Source organism: Cardiocondyla obscurior, linkage group LG19 (assembly GCF_019399895.1).
Source record: "Cardiocondyla obscurior isolate alpha-2009 linkage group LG19, Cobs3.1, whole genome shotgun sequence".
Lineage (NCBI taxonomy): Eukaryota > Metazoa > Arthropoda > Insecta > Hymenoptera > Formicidae > Cardiocondyla > Cardiocondyla obscurior.
The window spans coordinates 3,760,148-3,775,022 of record NC_091882.1 but is presented as its reverse complement, the minus strand read 5'-3'; the positions used below and the strand labels follow the sequence as shown (position 1 = coordinate 3,775,022).

At 45.9% G+C, this 14,875-nt stretch overlaps 2 protein-coding genes across 7 annotated transcripts in view; one reads left to right on the top strand and one right to left on the bottom strand.

Annotated features, from left to right (window-relative positions):
• Positions 1 to 14,875, bottom strand: part of LOC139110075 (ankyrin repeat domain-containing protein SOWAHA-like) — a 375,001-nt gene that overhangs the window by 92,793 nt on the left and 267,333 nt on the right. The window lies entirely within an intron of this gene.
• Positions 529 to 14,875, top strand: part of LOC139110057 (homeobox protein araucan) — a 38,670-nt gene continuing 24,323 nt past the window's right edge. Inside the window, exons 1-2 of the mRNA XM_070669590.1 lie at positions 529 to 2,003; positions 11,678 to 12,070. Of these exons, the coding sequence (XP_070525691.1) occupies positions 1,956 to 2,003; positions 11,678 to 12,070 (441 nt within the window). The 5' untranslated portion in view covers positions 529 to 1,955. The remainder of the gene's footprint in view (positions 2,004 to 11,677; positions 12,071 to 14,875) is intronic.

Here is a 14,875-nt window from a genome sequence, read left to right as displayed (position 1 = left end):
TTATGCTATTTAAAGAACGACATTATCTTTTCTCTTTTTAATGAATTTTAAATATTTAATAAGTTATACTTTAGATAATAAGGAAGATTCTTACGCGTGCAGGTAAACAGAAATCTTTCACTCTAATTTAGCGGATAAATGTTTTGCTCGCGGTTAATGGTTTTGATTCGATTTAATAACCCGTGAAATTGTTCCAAGGAGCACAGTACGGGGTAAATCCCATGACTAATCTGTTCAGTGTTCTCGTGAAATTTTCAACGATATGACAATGGGCCGGGACAAATCTTTGTCGTATGTCAGTCCCGAGGAAACACAATATTTTATTTTGTAATTTTATTTCACGGTTCTGTCCTTAGCCGTATTTTATCCCTTAATATCCCATTGTAAAGATTTTACAATAAGTTTGCAAGGTTTCTGTCAATAACATACTACGTCGATTATTAATAATGTAAAACTAACGTTTTGAAAAACATCGGTGAATTACATCGGTGAATATTTAAGTACATTTAAAAAATAAAAATGTAATAGCGTTATTATGTAATTATTTAATTTAATCGGGATTTTCGAGAAAAAAAAAAAACAAATTTACGTCGAAATAAAAAGTTATTTGTACTACTTCGAAGCTGAATTGAGTCTAGTCACGTTGACGTTTCGCAAAAGGTTTCACAATCTTTGCTTTATGGTACTTTGCAATGTTGCGAACCGGACAATAGGTGCGAAAGTAGTCCGTTCTCCTCGCAAAGGCGGCGCATGGGCGGCGCGGGTAAGAAGGGCGGAGGAATGTGGATTTATTTAAGTCCTTTGCTGTTGAGTTGACAAGAGTAGAGCCGCGTAAACATACTCGTTTCTCCTTGTTCAGTCGTAGCCGTGCAGCATCCCGTGGCGCAGCAAGGCGTCGCGGCGCATCACGCCAGACGGTTCGTTCGCCTGGTGGTTATCCGATGGTGAATAGAGGGGAAACGAAGGGCGTCAGGGTGTCGATGGGCACGTTCAAAAAGCACCGCCGCCTTTGCCAAGTGCTCGCAGCCAATTGCGGACGGCCAAATAGTCCATAGATCCTACCTTCGCGCCAACGAGCGGTTTTGCGATTGCTCCGTTTCGTACAATCTCCGCCCATAGTCCCCCCGGTGGGAGAAACGTAGTTTTCGAATTTCCTCGCCAGAGGGGGAGCCGTGACAGAGCGGAGTGGAGGCGCCCGCTGAAGTGGTGTGAGTGGTGCCGAGTCAGTCGCAGAGTGGAGTGCCCTGTGAGAGCAGGGGACGGACCGAACGAACGAACGAACTGTGAGCTCTCTATATCTAACCGGTCGTGACCGCTTCGCTCGCTTCACCAGCCGAATGTCCGTCCCTTTCCTTCGGCGTCGTCATCCCGATACTGCTATCACGTTCCGGTGCTGCGTCCCGTGTCCAGCTGTTTTCATGACGCGACGTGCCGCGAGCCGCGAGCCGTTCTGTGCCGCATCCGCGAGAAGGATCGTCCACGGTGTGACGCGCCTACGCTGATCAGGCCGTTCCTCGCTTCGGTCGCGGGAAGCAGCTCGGAGGTCAGAGACTCAGGGATTAGAAGTGCGCGCGTACCGCGGCAGCAGCCCGCGATGACGTTCCGTTGACAATCCCCGTGGCTGAAGGAGCAAACGTCATGTGGCCGACCGCGGCCGCCCAGGACTTTGGAGCAGCCTGATGGCACTCTTCGCCGGCGAACGTTCGTCGCGTTCCGTCGCACCGTTTCGCTTCCCGAATGCCGCTGCTTTATCATTGCGCGTAGAAACTCAGTGAGAGAGGGAGCGAAAGAGAGAGAAAGAGAAAGAGCGAGAGAGAAAGAGAGAGAGAACGAGAGGGAGTGTGGTAGTGCGTGCAGATGCGTTTGTGTCCCGATCCTCTTCGGTACCGCGACACGTCCAGAGAGAAAAAGACGGAGAGCTGCACGTAGACTCGGGGCGTCCACCAGCTCCAGACATGTCGGCGTACGCGCAATTCGGATACTCTTATCCGTCGGCGTCCCAGGTAAGTCACCAGATAATCAACGAGCGATCGTACAAAACGCTCGTGCGAGTTATTGCGAGAAAAATAACGAGAGGCCCATAGATTCGATACAAATAATTTACCGATTTACCTCAAACGTTCGACGACGTTTAAAGCCCGCTGCATTTATACCCGCGCACGTGACTTACGACGCGCCGTTGTTTAATCAGTCAAACATTTTCATTCCGGATGACTTTACCCAGCGGTAAGTGTCGGGCGGACAAAGAAATGCATCTCGCGTTATGTCGACTCACTCGCGGCTCAAGTTTATTGTCGTCGAAATGCTGCCTCACCGTTTTCCTCACGAAATCTCCCGGGTGTGACTCCGTATCTTTTATTTATCGCGCATAACGCCGTCGCGTAATCGCGCGTTTTACGTAAGTAACTTACCTCACGACGAGAGCTCGGAATGAGAACCGATCGAGTTCAAAGAAGCGGAATTCCACGACCGGTCGTTGCCAATAATAGCGCACAATTAACATTCGTGCGAGTTCCCTCGAAGAAAGCGAGCTCGCCTCAAGGCGCACCTGCTTTCTTCGCAAAGCGGCGGCCCGGAGCGTGAAGCTTAGAGAACGAACCTGGAGCTCAGCGACGGCCGTCGCTCAAGAGCGACGCGTCGAGGAAAAAGGCGGCACTCTAATATCCGTTTAGCGCGAACGTAATTCCGCCTGGCGTGCTTGATCCCTTTGGCATTGATGCCATTATAAGATAAACTCGATGGCCGCATTTAATATTGAATTTTAACTTAAAACTATGTAAAAAAAAAAAATAAAAAAATAAAAATTAATTAATTAATTCATTAAATAAAATAAAATACTGTTGAGACAAATAGTAAATACGATATACCATCTGTAATTTTGTCATTAACAACTTTTGTTCGAAGCAATATCTATGTAAAAAAATCCGTGATATATATAGCGCATTACGTATTCATCATTGCTCGTGATCGACGATACATAAAAAAAAAAAAAAGATTGCCAAGTAACGAGCCTTGTCACGAATAATTGGCTAGGAATAATCCAAGAAAACAGCTCGTGTTCGAAAAGTTTACGCGAAAACAAAAAAATATATCGCGAGATACAGTATATCACAATGCTCGCATAAATTCATGTGTTTGCGACGATCGCTCGGAGACACAATATTAAAATACACCGTTGAATATGCGGGATAACATTAATGTTAACAAAACGTTGGACGATATGGCATTAGAAAGATGTATTATGTGTCAGTTGTCGGGTTAAATTAGATAGGCGGTAATTAAGATTCCAGTGGGCGGTCTGCGATGAATATTCAGTCGCGTGTGTTTTGTTCCATTTTCAGTCTCTCCCCCTCCCCCTTTTCTCCCCCGTTTGATTCCGCGTAGCGAAATTTTACCGATGAATTTTGTAATTTCGTGGTAGCCCGCGGATGAAAGATTACGTTAGATTTCCAGGCGGCCTCCTCTTTTCGTGCGAAAAGAACAATTTTTTAATTACGCAAAATTAACGACGGAAATAGCACGCGGGAATTTCCGCGAGATTTCTAAGCGCGAACTTTGCCGCGGCACTCGGACATTCTCGGCAACGGATTATAATTTTCTGCTCCGCAAACGTGACACGCCGTACGCTCGATTATAGAAGCGTGATGCGGCTCTATATCTCTCGCTGCGTTCTCCAAAAGAGAGAGCAGGAGGAAGAGGGAAATAAATAACACTCGATAAAAGCGGCGCGCGCGTAAAGCGCACCGAGGGTCGCGCAGGTGCGGTTTGCATCCGACTCCTGGCAATAATACGGGTAGGTCCGCCCGCATCGGTTCGCTAGAGCCGAGGAAGATGCGCGTTGCGACGCGGAGAGCTGCAAATTGCATTAATCGCCGCGACGCCGTTGAAATATAACGCGTATACGGCGAGGCTCACGTGCACTCGTGGACGCGCGGTGCACCATCGCTACTTTCCGGAGGGGAGGGAAGAAAGAGGGAGAGAGAGAGAAAAAAAAAAAATATATATATCGCATCGAGGCCTCCTATCTGCCATAACGAGCTAAGAATTTGCATAATCGCGCTGATGAGCAGCGGTGCCTTCACTTCATAAACACCGTTCCTGATTGATTCATTCGGACGTGAAGTAATTTCTGGAGAAAAACCTCGATCCTCCGTGATATTCCGACAGAGCTTCGTACCGCGATATTGCGATGCTTCGTGTACTTTCGATATCCCGAGATTAACGAAGTCATGACTTTGTTAGAGCCGCGCTCTAGGCTTGAGCAACACCTGTCGCTTCGGTTTCTTATAATAATTTGAAAACTAATTGCACGCTGCTCGCGTAAACTCCGTTGACTTCTCCCTTCTACGATCGAGTGTCCCGATGCGCGTTACACGGCGGAAATATTTGAGGAAATTTCTCTCGAATTAAGTTCTCGGTGTTAAAATTAAATGTGGGCCATAACGTCACGGCGATGAACCGTTCGTTTAATCGTAAACAACGTGCAAAACGAAGTTAAAGATCCGGCTGCAACGATTGTACCGTTGGAAACTTCAACGAATGATTAACATGTATATATGAGTAGTAATTATGTATAATTATCTAAATGGCGTTATGAAATTTGTCATGGTTTGCGAACGCAAACGCGCGCCCGCTAGTCCACGCCACGGGATAATAAGTAACCTGTACCAATGATTCCTAAGCATACGCGATAATTGACGTTTATACTCTACTTGCAACGTAACATAACTTATCGCAGATAGAACGGGACGAATCGCGAAATCTACAATTGTAATTTTAATTAATTCGACAGATTCGATTAGCTAATGCTCACCGGTGATTTCTAGTCTCTTAAATCATAATCATCGTATAAATAATATATTGTCCCGTGCACCTAACTACATTTTAATATCATTTTACAGCACACGTATGTACGTTATACAAATTTAAAATCGTATCAATCACACACGTAATCGCGAGTGATCTACGCTGACGTCATTCGTTTCGCAGTTGTTCGATCATTATTAAATCATCGCAATTAAAATATAAGGATAAAAAAAAAAGAAAACGGAAATGCAAATAAAAAAACCCGTAATTTTTTCGTTTCTTTTCAATCCGGTCTATCTGAATACCATGCCCTCCGCGCTTTAAAGATCTCGCGTATCAAAAGGGTTAAGCTTTCGAGCTCTGGCCGCTCCACCGCGTCCCGTCATTCAACACCATCGCTCTATCTACGCTCGAGCATCGTGCTCTGTTCGCTAACAATAAGTTACACTACCGTGATGGCAATAATGGGAATCGTGCAACGTGGTATATCGTGCTCCGCGGCATATAATTACGAGCGTCGACACGGAAGCACCTCGGTATCCGCGATATCGATTTTCAGGATCGTGGCTTGTACACACACAGGCTCGCTCCTTCTCTCTTTTTCTCTCCGTCTGTCTCGTTTTCATTCACGCCGCCCACTTTTTGCGCTATCCGCGGCCATTGTTATCACGAGGGAATCGACGCGGGCTCTTGACAGAGGAGTGACGCGAGAGATCGACGAGCTGGTTTAACTGCGAATGCGAGCGCTTCGGTAATCCTCGCCACTCCTCTTGTCTTCGCGAGGCCGGTAATTAGACGATATCCGAGTATTAAGAAGTCGTTACGCGACGCATTAATGCCGCGCGAGTGAAGATGCGCGTGAGGATTGAATTAAAAGAATAATTAATCTGGAGGAACGGTTTGAGAAATATGTTAGGTACGTTGCGTACGCTCGTGCTCCTCTCCGGCCTGGAAGAGAAATTTTATTTTACTTTTTATTTATTTATTTTTTTTTTTTTTTCGGTCATTATTTATCGGTTAATTATAATTTATTAAAGATACACCGTCGATCCGTGTGGAACTTTTATTCTCAATAGCGCGTATCTTTAATGATATACAAATTGCCGCGCCCGTGTAATTACAGAGTAAAAACTACAACTTTGTTGGCCGGCTCCGCATCGGTTACAATAATGCCCGGCGAGATATTAGCCTTTCATTTTATGCTCTTCTCACGATCGCATGTCTGAAAAGAGAATTTCGAGGCCCCGCTCACTTCGTTAACTCGCATTATTATGCCGTCGTTATCCGGTTATACTTTGTTATTACGCGCTGTTTATCTCGTATCACGCGGGATTTGGCAGCGGCATGAAAACACCGTCGCCCGATGATTGACGGAATCGGCAATTACGCCACAAATTCTCGCACGTACTTGCCGAACGGTCTCGGCTGTGTTGTCTCGCCTTTACACGCACGTCGCGCGGAAACCGGTTGCCGGTTTAAAGGTGCACGTGTCTCATCCGCATAGGAACGGCCTCGTTTCGCGTGTGCGCGCGCTCGCGCGAATTCATCACTCTCCTTTTTTCGCGGATTTCGGTAGAGTCGGCGGGACGGCAACCGGCGACCGAGAGAGGAGCGCGACGGCTGCCGTGAAACCCACGTAAAAAGAAAATTGCTCGCTTTTACGTCACGCCGCGTAGAGAGAATAGCTCTTTGTTCAAAACAGACGGCAATTTAATAATTATTTACATCGTTATTAGAAAAGGTGGAGAGAAAGAGAGAAAGAGGGAGGATAATCTAACTCTGCCATAATCTGCGAAGTGCGCGTGAGACGTTTGACGGCCCCCTCGGTCGATTTAATTCCAGCGGACCGCAGCGGCTCGTAAGAATTTCCCCCGTCGTCGATAAACGCTTCAACGAGCCGCGTAAAAATACCCCAAGTCGTCCGCGGCGCTCGGCGTTCGCGCCTTCTTAACGTCGAGTTACCGCCGCTTTAACAGAGTCTTTAACGCTTCAAATAGATCTCGCCGCCCTCCGACAGGCCGTCCTCCTCCGCGCGCCGGTGACGTTTTTAAAGCCGCGGACTCGCGGAACTCTCGTTGTCTGTCGCGTCTCTTTCGTAGACGGGCGTAATTAACGTGAAACCGCCGCGTCCGCGTTCGCGCTCGTTTAATGTCCGCGACTTTCGCCGGGACACCACTCGCCACGTTGAATCTGCTAATTAACAATTCATCCGAATTTGTAAATTCTTTCATTAACCGTCGTCTGTCACGTTAAGTATCGTACCCGTATGGCACGATTAAATTAAATTCCCAGACTTCGACGTATCAGGATTTTTCACTCGTCGTTAAAATTTGTAAGTTTAATAAATTTAGAACAACTTGACGCAATTATGAAAGTGAGAGAGAAAGAGAGAGATCGAAGAACTGTAACCGATCATGTCACGGTCAGTCGATTTTGTGTTTTCTGGAATTCACATTTGTGTTGCCTTCTGCGGCTTTGATTTTCCGACGAAAAAGGTATTCGAAATTGGCGTGACACTCTGGTAAATTTCAATTGACGACCTCCTCTGTCCGCACTCTCTTCTGTTGTAAAAGTATCGCCCCGGTGGCTAATTTGTCGTGAGAGGAAAGGGCCCCGTAGTGCCGTTGTCGTACAAGAGATCCAAGGGGAGGGGTGAACGAAGGGAGAGTCAGGATTCTTGCCTGCTTTCGTGATGGTTGTGATTCTGGCGTAGAGAAAAAGATACATGGCGTGACACGGGCGAAAGAAAGTAAGAGAGAAGTTGCGACGTGTGGAAAAAGTAGTCTCCGAGGAAGGGAAGGCGCGCAGAAAAGATAAGCCAAAGCACAACTCAACCTTTCCTGTCGCCATCTTTTCAGTAAAACTGTGCCCGCGTAATTGATGGCTGCCAGACCGCAGTAATAAATTTACGAACGTTCGTCTTTTAGGAGCATAAATGAAAAGAATATGAACCGAGCCGACATTGTTCGGTGGAATGTCGGCCGAAGGACGTATATCAAAGATCGTCAATAAATTTGAGCTTAAATAAAGAAAAAAAAAAAAAAAAAAAAGAAAAAAAAGAAAAATGTATATAACACAATACCTTTGTACCGCTATTCATTAATAGATCAGGCGAAGCGTTTAGTATGTCGGATGGACGTTACATGCCGATTATTTTTTTTGTAGGCGATGCCGATGACGCATAATTAACTCCGAGTACTATACAGTTTTAGTGGAACAGATGTAATCCTGTTTATACAGGCGGATCGTAACGATACACATACAAGATCCGTTCCTTGAAGGATTTCGGCTTCTCGGGTTCTTTTAACCCCCTTCGTTCGCACGTGTGAGCGTTCGTGCGTGTACGCACTATTGAATAATTCGAACACGTAGTAATAAGACTCTTGCGCGTAATATTAATATAACTAAAAACGATATAGATTTGTAAAGCTTTAATGAGAAAATTAATAGACGAAAGGAATAATTTGCTCGTATTGTGTTTTATCAAAAAAAATAAAATAAAAGAATTTATTCCGTCCAGCAAAAATATAGCGGGATAAAAACTATTAAAGTCACTTTGCCGATTGTGTCATTCTGTCGCTACAAAGATCGCTACTTAAGTTGTACATTGGTGAAAGTCGCAAGCGAGAATGCTTTGCGTCTGGACAAAGTGACAAATCTTGTCAGTTTCGCAAGGTAGATTATTGATGGACTATCTCGTGATTAATCATATCGCGATAGGCGACATCGACTTATTATTTCTAAAAGACTCCGCTCACTTTAGGTATTTTTTCCTTCGCGATAATGAACATTATCGATCATTCGTTGATAATATTTCAGAGCGTCCATTCGTTATTACTTCAATTAAAATTGAAAGATGCTCAAACTGATAAAGAGAAACCTTTTTTTTTCAATTTTTTTTTTAAACACTGCGTTAAAAGCGTACGAAATGTATTGTTAAAAATTTATTGCACGGCTGATATAATTTTATGTCCGTTTCCAAATGTAATGTAGATAAAGCTTCTCTGCGAGCTCTGAATCACCCGGTCATTAAAGTTTAAGGAAAATTGAATGTATCAATAACTGCCCGTTGTTAACCATCATTTATGAACTCTGGGAAACTTTGGCGACACAACTTTCCGCGCGAAATTAATGTTAAATCGCGGCCAACCGGGACGGCGGTAATATACACCGTTCAAGAAATCATGCCAATAATATAACTGCCGTTTTCCGGACAACGTCCGTACCTGCGAGCTTTCGCTACCCGTATCTTTTTTTCACGAGTAGAAATCTACTTGAGCACCGATATCATTATACAAACCACAAATATTAAGCGGTGAAGGAATCGAAGCGTTCGAGCTGCCTTTTTCGCGGACGTCATTACGTCAAACCGCAAATATCGGGTGGCGATAAAAGAGTCTAAGCATTCTTGCTTTCTAACTATTCTCGCGGAAAAATATTCCCAGTAGTGAGCCCGCTTATTTATAAAACACGAGTGCTTACGAACTCGGAATTATTTCGACGCGCTGGCAACGACGTAGAGAGAAAGAGAAAGAGAGATACGCCGGCGTCCAAGGCGTAGGGAAGATTCTGACGACGCTCATATCAGGATTCGCAGAGAATCCGACACGTTCCGTTACTCGAGGGGTTGCTTCGCCAACGAGCGCGTCGCGGAAACGATCGGCGACAAGGTGGAGCATGAGAAGCGGAGGCGGGATAGGACCGTATCACGGGCGACTCTTCCCGCCACGAGATCCGAAGGGTTTTCGCGCCGGCGGCTGCCGCGGGGGTGAAAGTAGGGTCTTAAAAGGTTCCGGTGGGAAACCCAGCAGGGCGTGAATGGCTCCAGACACGCTGGAGGTGCCCGGGACGTTTCGTTAGAAGCAGAAGAGAAAAAGAGCGGGACGGCGAGCGGAGCTGGGGAGAGAAGCCGGGAGAGGATTCCGTACGCGCACACCTACACGGGCGCACACGTGTCGCCGTGTTGTTACGCGTGAACGGGGACACACGTGCGCGCGCGCGGCATGTCCTCGAAGCTCGCCGCCGCACCACCGTTACACCACCACCATGCACCGCCCGTTATACCACCACGGACGAAAGTGCGCGGGGTCTTTGTTCACGAAAGTTGGGTTTACCTCGTTCTTTCGGCGCGAATCTCCTAGCGACGCGACGCGACGCGACGCGACGGTCCCCTCGCCCTTCTATTTTCGCAACGGGCGCCCGTGATATTTCTTGTGAAAATATACGCGGGCGTATTGACGCACTACGCACGCGGAAAAATCGATGGGCGTGAGATTGTAAACAGCGTGTGCCCCGGAAATGGCCCCGCGTCGCGGAAGCAACTCCACGAATTTTCTCACGAAGATAGTTATGCAGATGGCTCATTGTAGATCGAGATAATTATGCAAATGGTCGAAACCGCGTAATTCGAGGCACGAACGTGGTAAGCCGAATGCTGCAGGCCGAGCGTCTGTGAATTCCTTACGCTTCTCGGAGCGGAATGTGACTCAACGTGACCGATCTACATCGTGACGAAAGCCCATCATATATTAATCCGATAAACTGAAACTTTTCGAGTAAACAGGAAATCGAAGTAAATCGCCCCTACATTATTACTTAACGATCCGGGAGGCGATCTTGTCGCGCGAGAAACGACACTGGCTTCTGTCAGTTATATATATATATAAAAAACTCGGTCGTATTTTTACAGGCCCGCTTTAAAATTGATAAGCGGCGCCGCGCGGGCTTTTAATAATTCACGAGGAGAGGCCGAGTCGGTGAAACGCGAAGGAGAATCGTTCGCGGGAATAAAGTTCTCGTCGATCCTATTCATCACGCGCGCGTCGCAACGCTCCGTAGGCGTTTTCGTGGGTGATTTCGACACGGTCTACGAATAGAAAGGTACACGTACGAAGGAAAGAGAGAGAGAGAATCGTTTTCCGGGCCTTCTCTCGTGTAACGGAATGCGGAGAGCTGTCGGAGAGAAGGCTTTATCAACGCAGATATACAGCCCGGCTCGTCGCGGCTCCCGAGCCTCTCGAAATAACTCCGCGCCCTTGCCATATTAATTACCGGGATTCATTCCGTCCTCATTTACAATGGGCTAATTTAGCGTGAGGCAACCTCGGCATGATCCCCTACGCGCGGGCACGCACACGAAAGTGACGTCTCTCTGTTTATATGAGCTTTACGGAGCTATTAATCGTGGGAGGAATAATTGTTCTCCGTTATGCGCCGAGATTGTTTTAATAAGACCAAACGCACTATAAATTATGTATCTTACGCTTCTTTTTACGTAATATATTCTTGTATTTCTGTAAAGATAAAAGCTGCGAAAAAACTGATTATCACGGAATTTTCTCGTAAACGAAAAAAAAAAAAAGAAAATAAAAAAAATATAGTCGTAAAAAACTCAGAGGAGACGTCTACCTCCGTCGAAAGAAGGGCACCGTTATCGGATGTTTGTGAATATCGGATTTTAAAATCGTCGAAGCAGTGATTAGAGCCGACTGAAAAAAACGCACTGGAAAAAAGGAAAAAAAAAAAAGAAAAAATAAATCTTTCGCTTCTCTAGTCGTCGTACGTATACATGTGTAGTACATATGTATGTCCTTATCACGACGCGTCTGTGCATATGTATTTACCGGCCGCTTTATGCGTCATTTATATGTATCTACGTTTGAAAAATGATGAGATTGCGAACTGAATTTGTGTACAGCGACGAGGTTTTTGCGATCGCGCACGAATATCGATATCCGCTCGAAGGAAGTTAGAAAAGCTAATGCCTAATTTTACAAGGAAATGTATGGAACCTCTCCGCGTAATACATGCGCGCAATTATACTATGTTAATGACGTACTTTTCACGTTGTTGTTCTGCTTTTTTTTTACAGCTTCTGGTAAGCGGCGGGCAACCAACAACGGCGACGTCGCCGGCGATGTCGGGGGGCGCGCTGAGCCCGGGTGCTCTCTCGCCCTCGTCCACGGCGACAACGACGACGGGGGTCGGGCCCGCGGGTACCGGCGGTGCCACGACCCCCGTGGGTGGTGCCGCCACCGGACCAGGCTGTTGCGAAAACGGCAGGCCCATGATGACGGACCCCGTGACGGGGCAAACGGTGTGCAGCTGCCAGTACGACAACGCCGCGAGATTCGCGTTAGGCGCTTATCCTCGATTACCCACCGCGACATCCTACTCGTCCTATCCAACGCCGACGCCCTCCACCACCGACCAGGGGCCTTACCCCAGCATCGGCATGGACAGCTCCGCGTTTTACTCTCCATTGGTAAGTTCACTTGAAGTTTCGTAAATAGCGTGTAAGAATATTGAAATTTTTACAATTTTATTTTTTAACTTCTCTCGGTTATAAAGTTACGGTAACGTTAGAATTATATTTCTTATTAGACGCAAAAGAAAAAAATTAATAAAATAAAAGAAACGTTTGGTGCTCGGTAAAATGTAACACGATCGTTGTCAGATGCAGATTGATTGGTTCGTCGTACTAGGCATGCTGCGCGATTATTGCTTCTCCAGTATTAACTTAAGACGGATTAGCACGTGGTGTTGCCGCGAATTAGTTTGGAATCCCGGTGACAGAACCCTCTCTCGGACGTCGGCCCCCGGCATTCAGAAACCCGTGCGTCTTCGCAGCCCGGGCACCGGCTGCGTCAAATTATTCACGCGTCCCTTTCTCGAGAAGCAGCTGATAATCTCGTTTAAGTTTTGATTCGCGGAAGGCGAGCTCGCTCATTACGTTCTCAAGGAACTCTTGGTGACGAATTCGCGCGCATACGTCACCGAGAAATCTCGACTCCGCGTCGTTTCAATGCTTTGAACCCAAAAAAAAATATCGCGAAGCGTGCGTTAAACCAGTTTCGTTCAATCTAAAATTTGTTACAAAAACCTCGCCACTAATTTTATTTCTCAGAGTATAATATCGAAAATATTTTCCCGTATCGGAATTACGTCCGTGAAATTAATGGCTGCTCTATTTTCGAACAAAAATGGTACTTTGTACGTACACAGCGAATGTATGCAACAAGATAAACGATGACAGGAACACAATCCGACTGATTTTTCTCTTGTTAGCCATATTTTGCATGGACGTATTACATCCACACGCTAGCTAGGTATATTTTGTCGTCCCGGGTCGGATAGAAAAGAAAAAAATTATTCTGGAAGCTAATTAAATTCGAATTTATCCGGCGATTATACTAATAGGTTACTCTCGGACGGCGTTATCGATTAATATATTCCACGCGCGGTTAACGAGCGGCACAAAAATGGTATTGCTACGGAGGAGAAAATCTCGGAAAAAGAAATCGTTATGAGATGGCTAATAATGTAGTCGGAAATTGCTTCATTTCACGCTACGATTCGATGGCCGGTTGGACTTATATCCGCCGGGATTTATCGCGTGTAATATGCGGACGATATTCAACTCGAGTGAAATTCAGGGAATGCATTTGCCATTTAAGAGGACACATCTCATTCTTCATACGCAATTAGCGGCGTAAATTTGTAGATGCAATTTTCTAAATCGCGTGTATAAGCAGCGATCTCTCATCGGTGCAATTTCGCCGGGCATATATCGCGCGTTCGCGAACTGCAAATGGAATCGTCGTAATTCGGTAAAACGGTAGGGAAAAAAATAATATATCTGTCAAGGGAATGTGACTTTCACATGAAAGCGCAATTATCGTCGAAATCAACTTTTAATAACGGCATTATGTGCGGCATAATCAATCTGTAACGGCAATTTCTGTAATGGCTCGGCGCGACATGCCATTGACGTGTGCCGTAAATGTGTCATTACCTTGTATAATCAGATAATACGTATAGTTATCTCTACAGCGCATTTTCATTTTCACGAGTCGCGACGTTTGTACGACTGGGGAGGGAAAGAAAAAAAGAGTCATCGGCTTTTTGATGTCACCGCGCAATCAGTGCACGGCTCTTGCCAGATAAAACGGCTGATACGACCCCCGTTATCTGAACAGCAGTGCGAGAATAAATCACGCGATCTGTCCGGCGATTTTGTATTCTTATGTCGGTGTCGAATATCGGCTTGATATACTTATTTCGCAAATTAATTTACACCGCGCTATCACAGCGTACTTATAATCTAAAATTCAGGACGAATATCGAAATTTACTGCTCAATAAAATTCACCGCGTTATTTCACAGTCAGCTTCGCGCGATAATAATACCGGGACGTTAATTCATTTAATTAAAACAAGCTTGACAGATTGCACATACGCGCTAGCTCGATCCCCGGATCTATCATTAGACTCGAATATTTATCGTCGAGTGGCGTAAAAATTAAAAGGCCGTCGATAATATCGATTCGCAGCAATGTACTACATAGTTACATCAGCGAGTACGAATTAATTAAAATTTAAACAGCAAAATTTATGATTAACGTACGTCTCGATTTCGCGTCATATAACTCTTTCGGCTTAATCGAAATTATAATATAATATATCAGACACGAAAATGCCTTTAGGATGTCTCCGTCGAAGTAAACAGCCGTCAGCCGGCCTTTTCTCTTCCCGTCGCTCGCAAATAAAATATATTCCGTATATGACGTTCGCGAATCGTGTTTATCTCGCAGGCGCGATAAACGGGATCGTCTCCGTCAAACGAGTCGCCGATGAGGAAAGGAACGAGAAGGACACCGAAAGGCTGGGATGTAGGGAGGAGAGTGCTCTCGTCGCTCTTGCGAACGAGTTTATAGAATCAATACGTGGGATGCCATGAAACAGGGATGGGATTCACGGGGAAATACCGCGGAGTGCGCGAACGCGCGGCGAGACGAAAGGCGGGCGGGAACTGCGCGAGATAGGGGAACTATGGCAGATCGGGAGCATCTTCTCATCAGCCGACGGATTCGGTCGTCTTATTTCATTTGGGTGTCACGTCCGCGTAACGGATCTCGAGATTCGCTCTGGCAAAATTTTCCTCGGAAATACTTTGACGTACCGCTGACGCACCGTTTGACTTCGCTTCAAAATGTTTCGCGTTTATTGGCAAATTATTCGCAATGCCTATCACTCGGCGGTGCTGCATCTCACGCCTCGTCAACTTGACC